General features: G+C 43.1%; 1 protein-coding gene across 1 annotated transcript in view; it reads right to left on the minus strand.

Annotated features, from left to right (window-relative positions):
• The window catches only part of NLRP9 (NLR family pyrin domain containing 9), a 32,652-nt gene extending 11,957 nt beyond the window's left edge, over nucleotides 1-20,695 (minus strand). The window contains exons 1-4 of the mRNA XM_055370623.2: nucleotides 20,388-20,695; nucleotides 14,341-15,892; nucleotides 12,138-12,299; nucleotides 6,276-6,440 (exon numbers count right to left, since the gene is read on the minus strand). Of these exons, the coding sequence (XP_055226598.1) occupies nucleotides 6,276-6,440; nucleotides 12,138-12,299; nucleotides 14,341-15,892; nucleotides 20,388-20,667 (2,159 nt within the window). The 5' untranslated portion in view covers nucleotides 20,668-20,695. The remainder of the gene's footprint in view (nucleotides 1-6,275; nucleotides 6,441-12,137; nucleotides 12,300-14,340; nucleotides 15,893-20,387) is intronic.
• Nucleotides 20,696-25,293: the final 4,598 nt, after the last annotated feature.

The following is a 25,293-nucleotide window of genomic DNA, read 5'->3' on the forward strand; positions in this document are numbered from 1 at the left end:
CTTCTGCAGCCACTAAGTGGATGTCCTAAAACTTAACCCAATCCTGACACTTCCTAGAGGGGCTAGACACAGAGTTGATCGATTATGCCTGTGTGATGAAACCTCCATAAAAATCCTAAAAGAATGTAGTTCAGAGAGCGTCCAGGTTGGCAAACACATCCACACGCCATGCCCCAGCTCCACAGGGACAGATGCTCCTGCACTCGTGTGGGGAAAAGAAAGAGAGATCAGATTGTTACTGTGTCTATGTAGAAAAGGAAGACATAAGAAACTCCACTTTGATCTGTACTAAGAAAAACTGTTCTGAGATGCTGATAATCCATAACTTTAGCCTCAACCCTGTGCTCACAGAACACGTGGTTTAATGGATTTAGGGCTGTGCAGCATGTGCCTTGTTAACCATATGTTTGCAGGCAGTATACTTGGTAAAAGTCATCGCCATCTTCCCATTCTCGATTAACCAGGGACACAATGCACTGCGGAAAGCCGCAGGGACCTCTGCCCGAGAAAGCCTGGGTATTGTCCAAGGTTTCCCCCACTGAGATAGCCTGAGATATGGCCTCATGGGAAAGGACAGACTTTACCATCCCCCAGCCCGACACCCGTAAAGGGTCTGTGCTGAGGAGGAGGAGTGAAAGAGGGAGGCCTCTTTGCAGTTGAGATAAGAGGAAGGCTTCTGTCTCCTGCTTGTCCCTGGGAATGGAATGTCTAGGTGTAAAGCTGACCATTCCCATTCATTCTATTCTGAGATAGGAGAAAATCGCCCTGTGGCTGGAGGCGAGATATGCTGGCAGCAATACTGCTCTGTGACTCTTTGCTACACTGAGATGTTTGGGTGAAGAGAAACGTAAATCTAGCCTACATGCACATCCAGCCACAGTACCTTTCCTTGAACTTATTCATGATACAGATTCCTTCGCTCACGTTTCTCTGCTGACCTTCTCCCCACCTGTTGCCCAGCCACATTCCCCTCGCCAAGATAGTAAAAATAGTGATCAATAAGTACTGAAGGAACTCAGAGACCAGCACCAGTGCGGGTCCTCGCACATTGAGCGCCTGTCCCCTGGGCCCACTGTTCTTTCTCTATACTTTGTCTCTGTGTCTTGTTTCTTTTCTGAGTCTCTCATCTCCACCTGACTAGAAATACCCACAGGTGTGGAGGGGCTGGCCCCCTTCACACTCGGGACCCTTCCAGATCTCATCCTGTGTGTCTATCTGGCTGCACATCTGTATTTTTCAGATCATTTATTAAATTGAGAGTCAGATCCCAGCTGCACATCTGTATCTTTCAGATCATTTATTAAATTAGGTGAGAGTCAGATCCCAGACGGTAGGAGCTCAGTCCCACAAGATCACCCTTGACTTCAGATGCCAGTTGCAAAGGCTGGGTTGCTCTGCCTGTGTTTGACCAACCAGCTATACATGGGGGTTCCCCTGACCCCTTCCTTGGGTTAGACTGATTTGCTAGAGTGGATCACAGACCTCAGGAAAACAATTACATTTCATAAATGATTGCTTGAGCTCAGGAGGCAGAGGTTGCAGTCAGCTGAGATCCTACCTCAGCCTCCCAACTAGCTGGGAGTACAGGAACCTGCCACCACACCCGGCTAATTTTTTTATTTTTAGTAGAGACGGGGTTTCACCATGTTGGCCAGGGTGATCTCGAACTCCTGAGCTCAAGTGATCTGCCTGCCTCGGCCTCCCAGAGTGCTGGGATGACAGGTGTGAGCCGCCATGCCCGGCCCAGCCCCTGGCCTCCTTCAGATCTCTCTTCTCCATCCTGCTCAAAGGGCAATGCATATGCAAGTGTTTATGCATGGACTGTTTGCTCTCCATTGTGATAATTTTTTAAAAGCTCCTCAGTCTTTTGACTTTTTATTAATTATTGCATGCCTGTATCTAATTATCTTCTGTGCCTCATAGAAAGCTCCTCATTCTTCAAGACTCTTGATTGAAACTATGATGGGGATCTCTCCTCTCAGACCAAGAGGAAATGAGAGAGAAGATGGAGCAGAAGCCATATTTAAAGATAGAGATCATGGTAAAATGTTCTCAGAAGCCTGTGCAAACGTTCATCCACAAATGCAGGAAGCTCAGTGAATTTTTAAGCAGGATAAACACAAAGAAATACCAAAACCACACAAAATAGGGGTGGGAGGGGAAACTTAAAATTAGCCGGAGACAAGACACATTAAGCACATTGCCTACAATGGGACGAAATATACTGATGGCTAAATTTAGAAAAAGCATGGCAGCCTGAATGGGATGGAATTACATCTTTAACATGTAAAAGAACAAAAGAAAGAAAACAGTGAAAACCTACAATTCTCTGATGTGTGGGGGAAAAAAATCTACAAAAATAAAATCAAAACAGATATTTTTGGTCTCAAATACACCGTGGTCATCTGGTTTATAACGATAACTACTGTTGTTCACTTGAGAAAAAGTCGTTTTTCAACAGCATTCTGTGTTCATATGTGAATTTTTTTTAAAAACCTGACTTTATACTACATAGAAACACTTACTCAAAGTAGGTCATAGCCCCACTTGTGCATGGTACAATAAGACTTTTAGAGAAAAATGCATAGGAAGTCATTCTTATGACTTTGGGCTTGGAAACAATTATTTTCTTTTGAGATGTGGTCTCACCCTGTCACTCAGGTTAGAGTGCAGTGACGTGATGACAGCTCACTGCAGCAACCTTGGACCTTTGGGCTCAAGAGATCCTCCTGCATCAGCCTGATGAGTAGCTGTGACTACAGGCATCCACCACCATACCTAGATAATTTTTTTGTTTTGTTTTTAGAGACGGGAGTCTCACTATGTTGCCCAGGCTGGTCTCCAACTCCTGGCCTCAAACAATCCTCCTGCCTCAGCCTCCCAAACTGCTGGGATCACAGGCATGAGCCACCAAGCCTGGCAACGATTCCTTAAACAAACACAAAAAGCAGCTGAACACGAAAAGACACACTGAGTTTTGATAAAGAATCTCTCTTAATTCAAAGATGATATTAAGAATGTGGAAAACCAAACCACATAGAAGATATTTGCAATACATGTATTTGACCTAGGATTCATTCCACAATATAGGAAAAACACCTGTCAATCAATTAGAAGAAGACAACCCAATAAAACAATGGGCTACACCAGCACATCAAACAGACATATAACAACAGGAAGCCCAGAAAGTCAAACAAATGAAAAGGCGCCCATATTATTAGTCATTAGAGAAATGCAAATTAAACCCACTCAGATATTATGCCCAAAGCAGAATGGATTTGAAAAGATCAACACCCTTAAGTGTTGGGGAGAAAACGGGACAAGTGGAACGCATTCATTTCATAGGCAAATAATCTGGTGAAGCCTCTGGTTAAAAGATACTGATTAAGTCTAGTTTCACTGGAAGTTTCATAAAAGCATATTTTTAAAAACAGCTTTGTACGTTTCATTAGTAAAATTTCCTAGTTTTAAGAATGCACTATTGTTATGTAACATGTTACCTTTGGTGGAAGTTGGGTGGTGATTGGTATATGGGACTTCTCTGTACTATTTTTGTAATTTCCTGTGAGTATAATAATCTTTCAATAAAAAGTAAACAACAACGACAAAGTAAAATGGCTGATGTGGAGAAACAGGTGTTTGTCATAAGGGTTTCCAGATACACACGAATTAAGGTGTGGTATCCATAAAAATGTTTGTCCAGGGCCACTGCACAGTATTAGATGTTTTTTTCCTAGTACAAGAGCCCCTGGGTTGGATTTAGGCAAATACCCCATTCTGTTTTAGCCAAGCTGACCCCCTCCCACCACCAGAAGAGAAGCATCAGTCTAATCTCTCCCAGGGCACTTCACAGGCTAGCACTACTGGACTAGATAATCCTTTGTTGTTGGGGAGCTGTCCTGTACATTACTGGGTATTTAGCAGCATCCTTGGTGATATGGTTTGGCTCTGTGTCCCCACCCAAATCTCATCCTGTAGCTCCCATAATTCCCATGTGTTCTCGGAGGGACCCAGTGGAAGATAATTAAATCACAGGGGTGGGTCTTTCCCAGGCTGTTCTCCTGACAGTGAATATGTTTCACAAGGTCTGATGGTTTTATAAAGGGGAGTTTCCCTGCACAAGCTCTTTTCTCTTGTCTGCCGCCATGTGAGATGTGCCTTTCACCTTCTACCATGATTGTGAGGCCTCCCAAGCCACATCGAACTGTAAGTCCAATAAACCTCTTTCTTTTGTAAATTGCTCAGTCTCAGGTATGTCTATCAGCAGTGTGAAAACGGACTAATACACTTGGTCTCTATCCACCAGATGCCAGCAGCACCCTCCCCACTCAACTGTGATCATTGAAAATGTCTCTAAACATTGACATCCCCAAAGGGACAAAATTCCCCCCATTGAGAACTACTGAGCTAGAGAGAACCTGACTTTGAAGACCTTCCACCACCAATACCACATTGAAGTAAATGAAGAATAGTTAGTTTACCCCAAAAGGCAACATTCCCAGCTACATTATATCTATCATTGTAGATATGTTCCCCAATCCTTATATTAATGTATAATAGATAAAACCCTATGCAGATAACATAATTATGAAATGGAGCAAAATACAATAGAATTTTGAAAGTTCCCCCTGAGAAAAGAAAGTTAGAGTAGAAGTTAAAAAAAAGTTGCCATGATATGGAAACAGCTTGAATAAGGAATGAGATCTACAGCAGTTCTATAAGCTCAAACAACCCTTATGCATAGAACCTGCCTCTTTCTCCTGATGAGTCTACATGCATAAAATTAACCAAGTATAGATGAATCTGTCAATTACATTTTTTGACGGTTACTGCAAAGACAAGACAGTGAACTGGGAGAGAGAAGAGCATATTCTCTTAGGGGGTTTAGCAGGCTGATTTTATTTATTGCTGCCTCAATGACTTCCCTTTGTTCTCTTTGGAAAGATGGATTGGCCAGTGATTATTCTACTATAAAGATACATGCACATGTATGTTTACTGCGGCACTGTTCACAATAGCACAGCCTTGGAACCAACCCAAATGCCCATCAATGATAGACTGGATAAAGAAAATATGGTACATGTACACCATGGAATACTATGCAGCCATAAAAAAGGAAGAGTTCATGTTCTTTGCAGGGACGTGGATGAAACTGGAAACCATCATTCTCAGCAAAGTAACACAAGAAGAGAAAACCAAACACTGCCTGTTCTCACTCATAAGTGGGAGTTGATCAGTGAGAACACATGGACACAGGGAGGGGAACAACACACACTGGGGCCTGTCGGCGGGTGGGGAGCTGGGGGAGGGAGAGCATTAGGAGATATACCTAATGTAAATGACGAGTTGATGGGTACAGCAAACCAACATGGCACATGTATACCTATCTAACAAATCTGCACATTGTACACATGTACCCCAGAACTTAAAGTATAATAATAATAGAAAAAGAAAGATAGATTTGCTCTGCCTGGAAATCACCCAGTTAGGACAGGGGCCACTCTGACAATGTTCAAGAGGAAGAAATTACTTTGGGCAAGTCATTCTCCCCCTGACAGCTTTAATGCTGTCAACTGCCAAATCAGACGATCACACTTGTGATCATTAACATGCTTCAGTTTTAAGTTTCTATAAATATCTTTAGGGAAAAAAAAATGGTGTTCTTGTTTTGGCCTGGTTGGTTGAGGGCAGAACCAGGAAGTATCAAGGGAGGTGTCCGTGAGATGAGGCTGGATGCAATGGCTCATGTGAAGTACTGTAATCCCAGTACTTTAGGAGGTCAACAAGGCAGGCAGATTGGTTAAGACCAGGAGTGCAAGATCAGCCTGGGCAATATGGTGAAACCCCATCTCTACAAAAAAATTACGAAAATTAGCTGGGTATGGTGGCGTGCACCTGTAATCCTAGCTACTTGAGAGGCTGAGGTGGGAGGATTGCTTGAACCCGGGAAGCTGAGGTTGCAGTGAGTCAAGACTGCGTCATTGCACTCCAGCCTGGGCAACAGAGTGAGACCCTGTCTCAAAAAAAAAAAAAAAAAAAAAAAAAGAAGTAATTAAAGTGAGTACTAGAGATGGGAAGGCGGAAACAAACCTTCTGAGAGGAGGCCTTGCCCGGCAGAATCTACCTTCACCTTATGAGAGAGACAGATTCAAAAGATGAAAACCAAGAGAGATGAAGGCTGATGCAATGACCCTCCAGGAAGGAAAACAAGAAAATCAAACTGCAAAGCCCACCTTGGAAAGAAACAGCACTCGGCATGAACAGCCTGGACTTACATCAGCTCTTCTATCTTGCACATTGGATGTTTCAGCGTCTCACACAGGTGTCTGATGTCAGACTGGGAGAGGCTAGTGCCGTACAGGCTCAGAAGTTTCAGATGAGGGTTGTGAAGAACTGCCTTAAATAATTCTGAATCATGTCCAAAGTACACAGAAGTAAATCTGCAAAAGATTAAAAAAAAAATAGCGTCATGCAATGAGATCCCAGCACAAAGACAGACACCTCTTGTACGATTCTTCCTGCCCTGAATGCTGGGCCTCACCACACTGTTTCTGGAATTCTGGTTACTCCTGCCCGTAAATTATTTCTCGATGGGGTTTTCAGACACCAGACAGCACAGAGGCTCAAGCTGCTTAGAACTTTCCTGTTTCTTCCTAACCCCTCCACTTCTACATAACTCCAAACATATAAGGAAAACGAGTCAGACGAATCCCATGTTAAACCGAGCCCCATGGGGACAGGAACAAACTATACTTGTACCTCTTTGTATTCTGAGATTAATGTGATTAATGCCTCACATAAAATGATGCACACATATCTGAATTAATACTCCAAGCAAAACTGTGTTACCCAAGGAAATAACCCATTTCTGTTTTAAAATTAAGTTTTTTTTTTTTTAATAAAAGAGACAATGTTATGTAGTGTCAAAAAACTCAGGCTCCAGAGTTACAGGAAACTGGATTTGACATTGTGCTTTTCTCCTTGTTGCTTTTGCAAGATTGGGCAAATGACCTAATGGCTGTGTGGCCCAGTCTCTTCATGAAAGATATGGTCATGGTAATTAAGAAGTTAACATTTAAGGCCAGGCATGGTGACTCACACCTGTAATTTGGGAGGCCAAGGCAGGCAGATCACATGAGGTCAGGAGTTTGAGACCAGCCTGGGCAACAAGGCGAAACCCTGTCTCTACTAAAAATACAAAAAATTAGCTGGGTATGGTGGTGTGTGCCTGTAATCCCAGGCACTCAAGAGGCTGAGGTAGGAAAATCACTTGAACCCAGGAGGCGGAGGCTGCAGTGAGCCGAGATGGTGCCACTGCACTCCAGCCTGGGCAACAAGAGTGAAACTGTGTCTCAAAAAAAAGAAATGAGCATTTATTGTAATGCCTGGAACATGGTCAATTCATGCTGGCTTTTATTTTAATATCTACACGTATATGCCATATATGTGTATTTATAAACCAAATACGTAACTACAAATATGTATCTATAAGCCAGATATGTACATATTTACCAGATAAATACAAAATCAGAATATGTACTTAAAATCCAGACAAAATTTATGTATAAACCATATATAATATGTATTTATTAGCCTGATAAATGTGTATTTACAAACCAGACACACGTAAGAATAAATACATGACACACAGAACTTGCTCTATGTGACTCCTGGTGTTACAGCAGATGAGCGCACCCTGATTTCTCTCCTAGTCAACTTTAAGAAATGACAGAGAATTTTAAAAGTAAATATTTTTACCATGTTCAAAAACTAGAATGGAAATTTTGAGTAGGCCAGAATCAAAAGACAGATAAGGGCAGATCACAGAGGGGAACAGCAGGCTGGAGGAACTGTGGGGATTGCGGGCGGAGTGATCCCCTAAATGTCTGAGTGACACCCAGGTACCACCTGCCTGGAGATAAAGGAAGCCAGGAGCTGGTGACAGGGCGGTGAGGTGTACAGGGATCTGTGCGGCGAGGGTGAGCAGAGCCTGACCCATTAACAGGTGGAAGTGCTACCACATGAAAACAGGGAATCCAGGCCAGGCGCGGTGGCTCCCGCCTGTAATCCCAGCACTTTGGGAGGCTGAGGTGGGTGGATTGCCTGAGCTCAGGAGTTCAAGACCACCCTGGGCAACATGATGAAACCGCATCTCTACTAAAATACAAAAATTAGCCGGGCGTGGTGGCGGGCACCTGTAGTCCCAGCTACTGGGGAAGCTGAGGCAGGAGAATTGCTTGAACCCAGGAGGTGGAGGTTGCAGTGAGCCGAGATTGCACCATTGCACTCCAGCCTGGGGGACAGAGCGAGACTCTGTCTCAGAAAAAAAAAAGAAAAACAGCGAACCCCCTTGATTTCTGGAGACACCTGTGAGAATAAGGGGGGTGTGTGGCAAAAAGGACAGGAAGATCCGGCCTCCAAGCCACCACACCACATTAATGAAAGCACTGGGATTGGTTAGCTAGGCAGCTGCAGTGAATGCCAACCGTCAGCCAGCAGCGAACAATCGAGTCAACAGACAATATGGTGGGAAAACAGTCACAAAGATGAACATGTAATCAGGAATCATCGCCATTTCAGGATAATCAACCTCATGGAAAAGGGGCAAACTAAAATAGAACAGTTGATTATGATACCATTTGTTGACTATTTGCCTTGTCAACTTTTTCCTTTTTCTGCACATAAAATGATAAAAAATGCAATTGCTGAGATGAATAAAGAAGCAGAAGCCTGGGCTCATTCCTTCAACTTTGAGTCCAATGCCTCCCCAGCGTTAGGGATTAAGGAACGCTGGAGGTATGTGCGTTTGGAACATATTGATCCGTTATTAGTCTGCCCTACATAACCCAAGGAATCAATCTACTTCTCTCAGCCTCTACTAATGCCACTCTGTTTCCAGAAACTATTATCACTTTTTCTCAAGGATAACTTTTTCCTTAACTATGACAGAAAAAAAGTTGATAAATAGAACAGGATCTGAACTAACCATTCCATGTGAGTGATGGCAGTTGGATGATACCTCCAACGTTCCCTAAACCCTAACCTTGGGGAGGCATTAGAATCGATGTTGAAGGAATGAGCTCTGGCTTCTGATTCTCCATTCGTCTCAGCAATTGCATTCATCATTCATATACACAACAAAAAAGAGAAGGAAAAACATTTTTCAATTTCAAGGCATGTGGCTAGATACCTTTGAAGAGAAATGACCAAACTGTCTCTATCATTTCTGGACAACTTAAAATGAATCTAATGATGTTTTTACTAGACACTGAACTAAAGGACTTGTGTAAAATATCAATGAGTTGGGAGGTCAAGGCAGGTGGATCATATGAGGTCAGGAGTTTGAGACCAGCCTGGCCAACATAGTGAAACCCCATCTCTACTAAAAATACAAAATTAGCCAGGTGTGGTGGCGGGCACCTGTAATCCCAGCTACTTGGGAGGCTGAGGCAGGAGCATTGCTTGAACCTGGGAGGCGGAGGTTGCAGTGAGCTGAGATTGTGCCATTGCACTCCAGCCTGGGCGACAGAGACTCCATCTCAAAAAAAGTTTTTTTAAATAAAAGATCAATTATTTATTCTGTCATCAACACTGTGAAGAAGCACTAATGTCCTCATTTTGTAACCTAAGGTTCCTAGGAAGGACACGTACATCTTAATGCATGCCTTCACCCAGGTTTATCCAGATTACTGTTCTGCTTCATGTTGCCATTGATCTCATCTGAAAATCAATGACTTCTTGTGCTTTGAGACTGAATTTATAAAACAAAAATCAATGACAAATGTCTTCATTGCAAGACCACTAACCACCTCTTCCTTGCTACTATTCCTCACAGATCCCACTGAAATTCAGATACTGCTCATGCGTTATAATCAAGCCAGTCCCCTACTTTAACATTTTCCAGAAAAAAAAAGTTCAGTGAGGTCCACTTTTTACTCTCCATGTGGGATCTTTAGAAATTCTTTTGAGTCAGTTCCTTCATTATTTTCAGCACACATTCATTCTATGGATGTTTAGTGAGCCCCTACAAAGCTTTGTATTTTTCTAGATGCTGAGGATGTGAGGGTAAACGCATCCCCATCCATCATGGAGGTTTAGTCAACAGAGAAACACTGTGCTCCCCAAGATCACTCCTAGCTTTGGTGACTTGCTAGGAGACCTCATACGACTTGCAATACAGTCTTACAATGGCTATGATTTATTTCAGCAAAAGGACACAAAGGAAAAACCACCAAGGGGAAAAAGAACATAGGAAAAATCCAGAGAAAACCAGACAAAAGCTTCCAAGAGTCCTCTCCCCGTGGGATCACCAGGACACCAGGACACAATAAATTCCTCCAGCAACAAAATGTGAGAACACATGTGAAGTGTCATCTACCAGGGAAGCTCATTAAGGATTCAATGTCCGTGGTTTTTACTGGGGCTTGTCATATAGGCACCCTCTGCCTAGCATGAACCAAAATTCAAAACTCACTGAAGGAAACCAGACATTCAGTATAAACCACAGTGCCGGTAGAGTTTACGAACAGTGAACCATTCTTATCAGTCAGGTTGGTGGAAACTCTCCCAAAGTCCAAGTTTCAAGACATCAGCCAGGCCAGGTGCGGTGGCTCACGTCTGTAATCCCAGCACTTTGGGAGGCCGAGGCGGGCGGATCACAAGGCCAGGAGTTTGAGACCAGCCTGGCCAACATGGTGAAATCCCGTCTCTACTAATACAAAAACTAGCCAGGTGTCGTGGTGCGTGCCTGTAATCCCAGCTACTCGGGAGACTGAGGCAGGAGAATCGCTTGAACCCGGGAGGTGGAGGTTGCGGTGAGCCGAGATCATTCCACTGCACTCCAGCCTGGGCAACAAGGGCAAAACTCCATCTCAAAACAACAACAACACAACAAAAACAAACAAACAAAAAAGACATCAGCCAAGGACCAACTTAGCAAAGAGGCCTTTCTCAAGACAGCAGTCTTAACGTCTGCTATGTTAACTTTTTTCTGCACAAATATGTGGGCCAATAATTCAATGCAATAACTCTTACCAAAAAGATGTATAAGGTGCTTTGGGAGCATAGCAAGTCTTCCGTGATGACATGACTTTTCAAGCTGAAGGAAGACTTAAATTTAACCTGAAAGCAGTAAGTTTGCTTACAGGGGTGAAGAGAACAGCATGGCCCAGGCAAATCAAGATAAGTAAAATATTAAGGAACAACTGTGTTTCTATCCTCTCATACATTATTTGTATAAAAGTAATAACAAAAACTTTATTAGGATTAAAAGAAACTGAAGAAAATATTGCACATCAGCACTCTGTTTTATGAATGCTACCCATTATGCTTATCTTCATTATTTTTCTTCTTCTTCTTTTTTTTTTTTTTTTTTTTTTTTTACAAATTTAAGGCTATTTTTCTGTCTGTCCTCAGCACTCTTCCTTTCTCACCTGAGAAACATCTATTCTCCATCCACCCACATCCAAGCAAAGGTCATCCCTAACCAGGACTGCTTGCTCTCTGGCCCTCCAACTAGATTTCATTTTACATGTCACTACATTTTTTTTATTATTATTATACTTTAAGTTCTAGGGTGCATGTGTACAACGTGCAGGTTTGTTACATATGTATACATGTGCCATGTTGGTGTGCTGCACCCATTAACTCGTCATTTACATTAGGTATATCTCCTAACGCTATCCCTTCCCTCTCCCCCCACCCCACAACAGTCCCCGGTGTGTGATGTTCCCCTTCCTGTGTCCATGTGTTCTCATTGTTCAATTCCCACCTATGAGTTAGAACATGCGTTGTTTGGTTTTTTGTCCTTGCGATAGTTTGCTGAGAATGATGGTTTCCAGCTTCGTCCATGTTCCTACAAAGGACATGAACTCATCCTTTTTTATGGCTGCATAGTATTCCATGGTGTATATGTGCCACATTTTCTTAATCCAGTCTATCATTGATGGACATTTGGGTTGGTTCCAAGTCTTTGCTATTGTGAATAGTGTCGCAATAAACATACATGTACATGTCACTACATTTAACACACTGGATTGCTGCTCTGCATTTATCCATTGGTCTTCTTCCAAAAAGGCCACAGTAGAGAGAAGGAAACTCTGCCATTTGCTTAAAGGACAGGTTAACATAAAACTTACATGAGTTTTCGGAGTTTACAAACAGGCTGAGCCAGCGCTTTGCAAAGAATCGCCAGGGAGGGATCATCGAGGCTGGTATTTTCCATGTCTAAAATCTGGAAGTTCTTGTTGGTAATGAACATTGAGCAAAGCTCCCGCCAGTAGACGAGCTTCTCATTGTAACTATGAGAGAACAAAGATCGTGATTCTCCAGTGGCTAAACTCAATTCAAGACATTCTCAAAACAGGTCGAACACCATTTCCAAAGCACCTCAAAGCTGAAAGACACCCAGGCCTGAACAGGGAGGTCAGCCAGGTAAACGGAGCCAACATGACATAATAGTTAGAAAGTAGGCCCTGGCCAGGTAGAGTGGCTCAAGCCTGTAATTCCAGCACTTTGAGAGGCCAAGGCAAGAGAATCGCTTGAGCTTAGGAGTTTGAGGACGGCCTGGGCAACATAGCAAGACTCCATCTCTATTAAAAATTTAAAAAATTAGACAGATGTGGTGGCATACACCTGTAGTCCCAGCTATTTGGGGGCTGAGGTGAGAGAATCACTTGAACCCAGGAGTATAAGACTAAAGTGAGCTATGATCATGCCACTGCACTAAGCTAGGGAAACAGAGCTAGACCCTGTCTCAAAAAAAAAAAAAAAAAAAAAAGGAACACTATTTACAATAGCAAAGACATGGAATCAACCTAAATGCCCATCAATGATAGACTGGATAAAGAAAATGTGGTACATATACATCATGGAATACTATGCAGCCATGAAAAGGAACAAGATCATGTCCTTTGCAAGGACATGGATGGAGCAGGAGGCCATTATCCTTAGCAAACGAATGCAGGGACAGAAAACCAAATACCACATGTTCTCACTTATAAGTAGGAGCTGAATGATGAGAACACATGGACACAGGGAGGGGAACCACACACACTGGGGCCTGTTGGAGTGTGGGGCTTGGGAGGAGGGAGAGCATCAGGAAGAATAGCTAGTGGATATCGGGCTTGATACCTGGGTGATGGGATGATCTGCCCAGCAAATCACCATGACACACGCTTACCTATGTCACAAACTTGCACATCCTGCACATGTATCCCTGAACTTAAAAGTTGGAAATAAAAAAAAAGAAAGTGGATCCTGAGACAAGAGTAATTGATTGGAATCAGACTCGGTGTAAACATTTAGTAGCTACGTGACCCTGGACAAGCTATTCAACCTTATTCTGCTTCATTTCCTCCTCTTTTAGGTGAGAATACTCTATTGTATTCTGTGAACAAGGGTTATTTGGTGACCCCTCAGTGAACAGGGAACTGTATCCAAAAATGTTATCATGAACAGCAGCATGTATCTGAGAGCTAACGTATGAGCTGGTAACCTGAACCCGATGGAAGAATACAAGGCAAAATCAGCGGAGGGAAAAGGCATATGGAAAAAATGCAGAGGAAACGAGGCACGAACTTCCAGGAGTCCCCTCTCAGTGGGGTCACTGGGGGATACCGCACAAGCTATGGAGGGGGAAAAAAAAAGCACAGTCTGACAACAATAAAAATGGTGAAAAAAAAAAAAGAAAAGGAAAGAAAGAGAAAAAGAGAAAGAAAGAGGAAGGAACGGAGGGAGGGAGGGAGGGAGGGAGGAAGCAAGCAAGGCCAGGCGCAGTGGCTTACGGTTGTAATCCTAGCACTTTGGGAGGCCGAGATGGGTGGATCACCTGAGTTCAGGAGTTCAAGACCAGCCTGGCTAACATGGTTAAACCCTGTCTCTACCAAAAATACAAAAATTAGCTGGGCGTGGTGGTGGGCACCTGTAATCCCAGCTACTTGGGAAGCTGAGGCAGGAGAGTCGCTTGAACCTGGGAGGTGGAGGTTGCAGTAGGCCAAGATCGTGCCACTGCACTCCAGCCTGGGTGATAGAGCAAGACTCCGTCTCAAAAAAAAAAAAAAAAAAAAAAAAAAAAAAAAAAAAGTCCTGCTAGCCGCCTTTTAATCTCACACAGGCCCTATGAAGTAGATAAAACTTTTATCTCTTTTTATGCAAATGGAAAAAGTTCAAGAAGTTGCAGCTCATGATCCCACAGCAGTGCCAAGGCTCGAAAGGAAGGCTTTCTGACTCCGACCTCCATGCTTTTAAGCACAGTGGCATAAGGCCCATGAAATACCCACAGGCCACTAGAGCAAACTCCAAGCGTAGTGTGTGGGACGGGGGATTAATAGACAGACTCACTCTGAGATGCATCCTGAGTCATCTGGAAAGATATTCTCCACACACATGCGAAGTGTCGTTAAATGTTGACAATGCTTCAGGCAGAATGAAGCTATTACCAAATGTTCTATGTTACCAATATAAATGAAAACTTCTTCAAAGAAATTCATCACTTTGGTTACAAATTCTTTTTCCTGAGTTTCAAACAAACCAATGAATAGTTCCTGGAAAGCTATGGCTTCCCTATCAGCTTCACATTGACTTAAACTTTCAAGGCATTGGGTTATTTCCTGCTTTAGGTCTTTTGACAGTGGAAAACCAAAGGAGGTCTCCAGCATGCTGACGATTTCTTCTGTTGAAATTCCAAACATGAATATCCCCACCTGGGTCAAGAGGGTTTGAGGCTGAACCACACTTGCTCTTACAAGCTGGGTTATGCTTCCAATGGCCGGGTTAGGATCGTCTTTGGGTCGTTTCAGCAAATAAAACATGGCGGCACAAAACTCTTGGATACACAGATGCATGAAGGCAAAACAGTCCCCTCTCCTTTGGAGGAGTCTCATACCCACCCACATCAAGCCCTCAGACTCAGATAACCCATTCCTCCGGAGATCCCCATGGGAAAATACATATGTATATGTCCAAATTCCCTCTGCAGCCAAAGCACACAGGCTTTTTAGTCGGGCTCTGTTCACCTTAGGTGGAAAACTCTGACTTCCTGCTTTGAATACAGTTGTTAAAAAGGATGCATATAAATAGGTGGTGTTTTGGGAGTTTATTTCAAGGTCTTCTCCCCTCTCTAGCCTCGGTTTCACACAAGTACAGACCAACCAGCATATAAAGGGATTATGGCACAAGATAAACAGCGGCCCATTATCTCTCACAAAATTGAAGACTTTCAAGGCTTTGCTCTTCTCACCAAAGAAGTAGGAGAAATACGACTTCTTTTCAGATTCACTGAATCCTAAGAGCTTTATGAGTTTTGGATGCCGCAACATAAAATAGTGTTTTTGCATAGCCAGTTTTCCTAATGCAACAAGCAGAGAGGATTCTGGAAGCATCTTTTTTTGCAACAAACTGCTCAGGATAATCGGCATTGGCTGCCGCTGCCTCCAATCATCGCTCAAGTCAGCCTTAAGTTGTAAGTTAAACTTCAGTTGCTCAAAGCCATCCATGATGAACAGAATTCTCTCTGGCTGGGAAAAAATGTCTTCGATCTTCTCTGAAGGCTCCGGCCAGTCCCTAGAGAGGAGCTCCAGTAAGCTGGTCTCTGCGATACCGTTCATTTCATAGACATTGAGGAAAAACACAAATGTGAACCTATCCTTCCATAAGTTTCCCTCTGCCCAGTCCAACATCACTTTTCTTAAAAGGGTTGTTTTTCCAATTCCATCAGGACCTTCCAGGACCACAGTGTGTCGTCTAGCCGCAGCAGTATATGCGTCATTCAATTCTTTATACTCATTTTTCATGGTTTCTTTGTAGAAATGCTCAGGGACGTGAAGACAGGTTTCCTTCTTCCATATGAGTTGAAATTTTTCCTTCATATGCTTTCTGTACGGGTTTAGCTTATCTGTGTTAATGAGAACAGCATATAAGATAGGTAAAAATGCACTCATTCTTTTATACTTCTGAGAACTGTAAACCAAAAATAAAATTCTAATACTCGCCAGCCATCTGAAGCCAGGGTGCTTTTAAAATTTAACCTGAGAGACTGGTTCACGCCATGATGGGAAGTGGGGGTCAGACATACTTCATTGTACCTCTCCATTAACACGAACACAGGCTTGAAGTCTGATAAGAAACATTTTTCAACCTATTCTCTCTGAAGGTCTCCTGTACAAATAAGGATGTGGATCTCCATAATCCTTTATCTTAACCCAGACATTTCCTTTATTTTGATCCCAGGTCTTTAGATAAACTCAACCAGTTGTCAACCAGATTTTTTTTTTTTTTTTTTTTTTTTTTTGACGGAGTCTCACTCTGTCGCCCAGGCTGGAGTGCGGTGGCGCGATCTCAGCTCACTGCAAGCTCCGCCTCCCGGGTTCACGCCATTCTCCTCCCTCAGCCTCCAGAGTAGCTGGGACTACAGGCGCCCGCCACCACGCCCGGCTAAGTTTTTTGTGTTTTTAGTAGAGACGGGGTTTCACCATGTTGGCCAGGATGGTCTCGATCTCCTGACCTCGTGATCTGCCCGCCTGGGTCTCCCAAAGTGCTGGGATTACAGGCGTGAGCCACCGCGCCCGGCTGTCAACCAGTACGTGCCTGTGGTCCCACCTACTCAGGAAGCTGAGGCACAAGAATTGCTTGAACCTAGGAAGCGGAGATTGCAATAAGCCAACATAACACCACTGCACTCAAGCCTGGGCAACAGCATGAGACTCAAAAAAAAAAAAAAAAAAAAATTTTACTATATCAATTGTTTCGAAAATTGGTCTTGTCTATATAACCTTCCCCTAATTTCTGCATTCTCTTTAATTAAACTGATGATAGCAGGTCACCTATCAACAAAGTACACATATATATACACACACACACATATATATACATATATACGCACACATATATATACACATATATACATATATACACATATATACATACACATACACACACACACACACATATATATATATATATATTTTTTTTTTTTGAGATGAACTCTCGCTCTTGTCCCCCAGGCTGGAGTGAGATGGCGCCATCTCAGCTCACTGCAACCTCTGCCTCCCAGGTTCAAGCGATTCTTCTGCCTCAGCCTCCCAAGTAGCTGGGATTACAGGCACCTGCCACCACGCCCGGCTAATTTTTGTATTTTTAGTAGATACAGGGTCTCACCATGTTGGTCAGGCTGGTCTTGAACTCTTGACCTCAGGTGATCTGCCCTCCTTGGCCTCCCAAAGTGCTGGGATTACAGGCGTAAGCCACCATGCCCAGCCACAAAATATATATTTTATGCAAAGTTTATCTAATGAGTGATGAGAAATGGAGAAGGGAGAAGAATTAAAATCCTGTTCATAATCTGAGTTTTCAAATTTCAGAAAAATTTTGAGTCTTGGGAAGGGACTGGACGGAAGGAGACTGCAAAGGGGCCCTACAGTTGCTCACAGGAAGGCAGGGACGGTTCCACCGATGGTCTATGCTCTCCTTGCACACTCGTCTGTGGACATCACAGGAGGGAACAGCATCCACTTTATTCTCCGCTATATCCCTTTAACACCGCCGCACAGGAGTTATTCAAGTCTCTGAGCAGTGACTGACTTTGTACAAAATTAATATTGTAAAACTGTCTTGAATTTAAAACATACATGCTAGGCACCGTGGCTCACGCCGGTAATCCCAGCGCTTTGGGAGTGCTGAGGCAGGAGGAGCACTTGAGGCCAGGAGTTCAAGACCAGCTTGGCCAACATAGTGAGACTCCATCTCTATTAAAAAATTAAATTAAAAAATATGCAGATAAAGAGAAAGGAAATAAGGCCATTCCAAAATGTCATCAATGTATATAATCATGGCTCATAGCTTGATCTGTGTCTGTATTACTCTACATTTTTCTTCTGCCCGATTTTTCTCTCTACAGTAGAATTATACTGTATATACTATTTTCAAACATGGTTTTTGGCTGAACAATATATTATGGACATCTTTCTAAATTCATGCACATTTTTCGTCATAAAACACTATGCTATTTATTAAAAAAATTTTTTTTGAGACAGAGTCTCATCACTCTGTGGCCCAGGCTAAAGTGCAGTGGTGTGATTGTGGCTCACTGCAACTTCCACCTCCCAGGTTCTAGTGATTCTCGTGCCTCAGCCTCCCGAGTAGCTGGGATTACAGGCGTGCACGACCACGCCTGGGTAATTTTTGTATTTTTAGTAGATAGAATGTCTCACCATGTAGGCCAGGCTGGTCTCGAACTCCTGACCTTAGGTGATCCGCCCACCTCAGCCTCCCAAAGTGCTCGGATTACGGGTGTGAGCCACCACGCCTGGCAAAACCCTATGCTATTTAATTGAATGGATTTATCATTATATTATTCACTTTCTATATTTGCCCATAGTAAACATTTGCTGACATCCAAGGTTTTTGAGACAAAATTCATAAGCAAGGTTATTTAAAACTGATGATTCACGCCTGTAATCCCCGCACTTTGGGAGGCTGAGGTGGGTGGATCATGAGGTCAGGAGATCGAGACCATCCTGGCTAACACGGTGAGACCCCATCTCTACTAAAAATACAAAAAATTATCTGGGCGTGGTGCCTGTAGTCCCAGCTACTTGGGAGGCTGAGGCAGGAGAATGCTGGGAACCCGGGAGGCAGAGCTTGCAGTGAGCTGAGATCGCGCCACTGCACTCCAGCCTGGGCGACAGAGCGAGACTCCGTCTCAAAAAAGAAAAAAGTCATGTCACGTCTTACAGATTTTTATAACATTTAGGACCTCAGTGTCCCAAGTGAGAAACTCTCAGTTCAGACACTGACTCAGTCACTTTTTCATCTGCCAACATAGAACATTAATCAGCAGAAAAGTCAAAGACACGAACCACAGAGATAAAGAAAACTGGCACACACCTGTAATCACAGCACTTTGGGAAGCCCAGGCAGGAGGATCATCTGAGGTCAGGAGTTTGAGACCAGCCTGACCAACATGGTGATACCCCGTCTCTACTAAAAATACAAAAATTAGCTGGGCGTGGTGGTGCATGCCTGTAATCCCAGCTACTCGGGAAGCTGAGGCAGGAGAATCGCTTGAACCTGGGAGGCAGAAGTTGCAGTGAACCGAGATCATGTCACTGCCCTCCAACCTGGGCAACAGAGCAAGACTCCGTCTCAAAAAAATAAAACAAAAAACAAAAAAAACAAAAAACTAACACAGCAAGCAACTCCAAACCAAATAAAATACCCTCAAGCATGTGGGGATACGAAATAAGGTCTCAAATTAGAATTACCAACACAAAGAAGAAACATGAACAAAACAGAAGTAAACATGACAGAAGTTGATGGAACTCAAAAGTAAAGGGAGAAGATAACAATCATCAGAAACAAATGCTAATTACTAGATACCTAATAGGGAATATATTTAGTTTTTCCTAAGTATCCCCCCCAGAGGAGGGTGTAGACCCCATCAATGAGTCCAGCAGAACTGGTTCGGAGTCAGATCTGTCACTTTTGGAAAAGTCATGTAACACATGGGAATACTGTTTTGTCCAGTTTTCTGACTTGTAAACCTTTCCTGGGTTGTGAAAAGAATGAAAAGACATTATGCAGAAAGAATGCTTCCAGGACGTGAGGACAACCTGGCTGTGATGTCTGTAACCCCATTGATCGCCCCAGGGCTAATTCGGCTGATGTGGCCAGCTGGGCGGGTGTCCACTTCCTCCCTCACTGCTCCATATGCGTCCGTCCTGAAGGTCTCCCCTGGGTCAAAGACGATGACAACCTTTGCCCATAGAGGAAGGTCCTTCCATCACGGGCAGAAGAGAAGCTGTGCTCCCCTACTAGAACCTCCAAACAAGCTCGCAAGAATGCTTCCTGTAGTACCTGGGACATATGCTGTCTGATTGTCTTAAGATTCTACCTACTCCTTGGTACATGTCTGGTCACAAAGGACAGGCAGTTAGGCATGGTGGCTCACTCCTGTAATCACAGCACTTTGGGATGCCTAGGCAGGTGGATCACTTGAGCCTGGGAGTTCAAGACCAGCCTGAGCAACATGGCAAGACCCTGTCTCTAAAAAAAAAAAGATAGGCAACTACCATACTAGAATTCCATCTCAGTAGACCTGGCAATGCAGACACTAACTGGCCACTCATCTCCTGTAACAACAACTCCACTTGGGGTGGAAAAATTGGAAGACACTCCTTAGGTGAACAGTTGGTATCAGGACGCCATCTGTCCCCAGTTCATCGCTGGCCCACATATGAACAGCCCTGGCCTGCAACTCTTCCTACCTTCAACTCTCACCTTGACCCACACACATTCTCATCTGATGGAGGGGGTGGCAACTCATTTAACAATGCTATCACCTTGTTCCCAGGCTTCCCCCATGGGTCCTTGCCCCGTCATCCAGCACTTACTTCTCATCTCTTCCTGAGCCTTTGTCCAGAGATCTTTCCTATTGATCTGTAGAAACAGGTTCAGTGTTACCTCCCATGCCTGCTTTCCTGGGTAATGTTTGTCCAACAGCTTTGCTACATCTTCTTTGGAGGCCTTCTTCAGCTCAGCCCAGGGGATTGGCTTGAGTTCAAATTTCTCCAAAGGTTGTTTGAGGAGCTCCTTAAGTTTCCAAAACTCTTCCTTTCTGAGCTCCTTCAGGTACCACAACAAGCCAAAATCCGAAAAAAAAGATTCTGCCATATCGCCCCAGGATTGTGAACTCAGGTGTCTCCAGAGGGAAAAGAAAGATCCTCAAAAATAAAGAATAAATGATACCTGGAGAAGAATGACATGATTACAGAGTTAAGTTTCAGCAGCTGAAAGCAGCTCAAAATTATTGATATCATCATGCGTAGCTTGCACCAAACATCATCTAGGGAAGAAGCTTCATCTTTTTCCAAACAAATGCATGTGAATGGTAGAGTTGACTGCCACTTATGTGTCTTGTTTTTGTCTGACATAAATGATGCTTCCAGGAACAAGTGTTTTTGTGTAGTTTGGTGCATATAAGCACAAATTTCTCTAGATTTATAAATTATAGGTCAAACAGCAAACACAGGTCACCATGTTTGCTACATAATACTCAACGGTTTTCCCTTGTGTATATAATAACTGACATTCCTACCAGCATTCTATGAGTTTGTTTGCTCTGTAGACCTTCCCATACTTAGTATAGTCTAATCCAATTCTGATAATGAAAAAAATGAACTGATATTAAAATTACAGATGATCACATTCAGGAAGATGAAAATAAAGGAAGAGGACATAAAAGCAAATTTAGATTTTTTTTAATCTTGTTTGGTGGTATATGCCTTTTTTTTTTTTTTTTTTTTTTGGAGACAGAGTCTCGCTCTGTTGCCCAGGCTGGAGTGCAGTGGTGCAATCTCAGCTCACTGCAAGCTCTGCCTCCTGGGTTCACGCCATTCTCCTGCCTCAGCCTCCTGAGTAGCTGGGACTACAGGTGCCTGCCACCACACCCGGCTAATTTTTTGTATTTTTAGTAGAGATGGGGTTTCACCGCGTTCGCCAGGATGGTCTCGATCTCCTGACCTCGTGATCCACCCGCCTCGGCCTCCCAAAGTTCTGGGATTACAGGCGTGAGCCACTGTGCCCGGCTGGTATATGCCTTCTTATTACAGTATATAAGGAAAAAGTTAGATTTACTATAGGTTAGCATCTGCAGACAACTCAGAGAGAAACAGAGCAGTGAACTTTCCCACTATTATAAACCCTTCAGATAATCATTGCAACTCAACAAAAGACAGGAAATGAAGTAGAAATATATGGTAGACAAAATAAGACAGGTGGCAAAAATAATACCAAATATATATAGATATGTATTTTGAGACAGAGTTTCACTCTTGTTGCCCAGACTAGAATGCAATGGTATGACCTCAGCTCACTGCAACCTCTGCCTCCCAGGTTCAAGTGATTCTCCTGCCTCATCCTCCCAAGTAGCTGGGATTACAGGCACCTGCCACCATGCCCGGCTAATATTTTTTTTTTTTTTGTATTTTTAGTAGAGATGGGGTTTCACCATGTTGGCCAGGCTGGTCTCGAACTCCTGACCTCAGGTGATCCACCTGCCTCAGCCTCCCAAAGTGCTGGGATTACAGGCTTGAGCCACTGTGCCCAGCCTAAATATAATTTTAACACATATGAATGAAATAAAATTGCTCACTAATATATAGACTCACATTGGATAAATACAAATCCTGCTATATGTTGTTTATAAGAGAATCCTAGAAAATACACAGAAAAGTAAAACAGAAGAAAAAGCCTGGCAAATTCTTACCCAACAAAGTATTAATAGTATAAAATATCAGCATTGAAAAACACTCAAGCTAGAAAGCACTAAATGGACTAAGAATTTTTGAACACCAAGATTCAGTTCCCCAAGATCTAGAACTCATGAGCATATGTGCACCCGGGAATACCACTTTACACACAAGGAGATGATGACAAACACAGTATCATTGTATCTGAGCTAATATACCTTTCAGATAATTACAAACCATTAGCAAAGGTTACATACCATCTATGGCCACATGCAAAAGAATAAACGTGGACCCTTAATACCATAAACAAAAATTAATGCAAAATGGATAGAAGAAGATCTAAATGGAAGGCCCAAAGTATAAAACTCCTAGGAGAAAATGTAGGGCAGAAGCTTCCAGACACAGATTTGGTGATTATTTCTTGAATATGACATGACACAGACAAAAGAAAAACATAAACTGGACTTTATAAAAATTTTAAAATTTTGTGCATCAAAAGACAATATCGGCCAGGTGCGGTGGTTCATGCCTGTAATCCCAGCACTTTGGGAGGCCGAGGCAGGTGGATCACTTGAGGCCAGGAGTTTGAGACCCCTGGCCCACATGGTGAAACCCTGTCCCTACTAAAAATACAAAAATTAGCCAGGCGTGGTGGCAGACACCTGTAATCCCAGCTGCTTGGGAGGCGGAGGCTGCAGCAAGCTGAGATCACGCCGCTACACTCCAGCCTGGGTGACAGAGCGAGACTCTGTCTCAAAAAAAAGACGATATCAAAAGAGTAAAAAGTCAACCAACAGAATGGGAGAAAATATTTGCAAAGCATGTATCTCACAGGGATTAAAATCCAGATTACAGGGAATGCCTAAAACTCAATAACAAAACAATCTTATTAACAATGAGAAAAGGACTAGAATAGACATTTCTCCAAAGATATACAAATGGTCCATAGCCAATAAGCAAATAAAAAGAGGCTCAACGTCACTAACCATTAGAGAAATACAGATCACAACTACAATGAGATAATGCCTCACATCCACTAAGATGGTAACTACAAAAAAAAAAAAAAAATTCAAAACAAGTGTTGATGACAAGGTAGAGAAACTGGAACCCTTGTATCCTAGTGATGTATAAATGTTAAATGGTTCAGCCACTGTGGAAAACCGTATCATATTTTCTGAAAAATATAAGAACAGAATTACTGTAGGATCCAGCAACCCAAAAGAATTGAAAGCAGCCTCTCTCAGAGTTATCCGGACACTCATGTTAATAGGAGCATCAGTGACTCAAGTATTCATCAACAGATGAATGGAAAAGCGAAATGCAGTCTATAAATACAGTATCATACAGCCTTAAAAAGGAAGGAAGCTGGGCCCAGTGGCTCATGCCTGTAACCCCAGCACTTTGGGAGGCTGAGGCGGGTGGATCACCTGAGGTCAGGAGTTCGAGACCAGCATGGTCAACATGGTGAAACCCCGTCTCTACTAAAAATACAAAAAAAAATTAGCCAGGCGTGGTGGCAGGTGCCTGTAATCTCAGCTACTCAGGAGGCTGAGACAGGAGAATCGCTTGAACCTGGGAGTCGGAGGTTGTAGTGAGCAAAGATTGCGTCACTGAACTCCACTCTGGGCGACAGAGCGAGACTCTGTCTCAAAAAAAAAAAAAAAAAAAAAAAGAAGGAGTTTTTTTTTTTTTTTTGAGAAGGAGTCTTGCTCTGTCCCCAGGCTGGAGTGCAGTGGTGCGATCTCTGCTCCCTGCAAGCTCCGCCTCCCGGGTTCACGCCATTCTCCCGCCTCAGCCTCCTGAGTAGCTGGGACTACAGGCGCCGGCCACCACGCCCGGCTAATTTTTTGAATTTTTAGTAGAGATGGGGTTTCACCGTGTTAGCCAGGATGGTCTCGATCTCCTGACCTCGTGATCCACCCGCCTCAGCCTCCCAAAGTGCTGGGATTACAGGCGTGGTGAGCCACGGCGCCCGGCCTAGGAAGGAGATTCTGACATATGCTGTGACATGAATGAACCTTGAGGACATTATGCCAAGTGATAGAAACCAGTCACAAAACGACAAATACTGTTCAATTAAATGTATATGAGGTACTTAAAGTGGTCAGAATCATAGAGACAAAGTAGAATGATGGTTGCCAGGGGCTGAAGAAGAAAATGGAGAGCTACTGTTTAATGAGGACAGTTTCAGTTTTACAAGATAAACAGTTATGGAGATGGATGTGACGATGCTTGTACAACATTATAAGCGTATTTAGTACCACTGAACTATACACTTAAAACGGTTAAGACGGTAAGTTTTGTATTATGTGTATTTTACCACAATAAATTTTTTGAGACAAGGTCTTGCTCTGTGCCCAGGCTGAGTGCAGTGGCTCAATCACAGCTCCCTGCAGCCTCGACCGGCCCCCCACCCACACCCACCGGGGCTCAAGGACCTCCTCAACCTCCCCACCTCCGCCTCCCAAGTAGCTGGGGCTACAGGCACACACCACCAGGCCCAGCTAATTTTTTTAGATTTTTGTAGACATGACGTCTCACTATGTTGCCCAGGCTGGTCCCAAACTCCTGGTCTCAAGTAATCCTCCCACCTCGGCCTTCCAAAGTGCTGAGATTATAGGCAAGAGCCACCACACCCAGCAAAAAAAAAAAAAAAAAAAAAAAAAAAAAAAAAAAAATTAGTAATATACTATTGAGGTAATACACAAGTTTGTGACATATGTATGCGAAATAAATGTATACATTTTTTAAAGGGAAAGTTCTTTGATTCCAAATCAAATATGTACATTCCATTCAAACACACATGGGACATTTACTAAACATGACCTTATCTTGGGCATAAATAAAAACTAAAAGAGAAACAGGTATTCTAAATCAGAGATCACTGGTCTCATTCAACAATCCCAATAAAATTAGAAAATAAAGGCAAAAGCATGGAAATCCATTGTTAAATTTTTTGTTTATTTATTTGTTTTTTGAGACAGAGTCTCGCTCTGTCGCCCAGGCTGGAGTGCAGTGGCACGACCTCAGCTCATTGCAACCTCCGCCT

This window comes from Gorilla gorilla, chromosome 20, assembly GCF_029281585.2.
Source record: "Gorilla gorilla gorilla isolate KB3781 chromosome 20, NHGRI_mGorGor1-v2.1_pri, whole genome shotgun sequence".
NCBI classification, from domain to species: domain Eukaryota; kingdom Metazoa; phylum Chordata; class Mammalia; order Primates; family Hominidae; genus Gorilla; species Gorilla gorilla.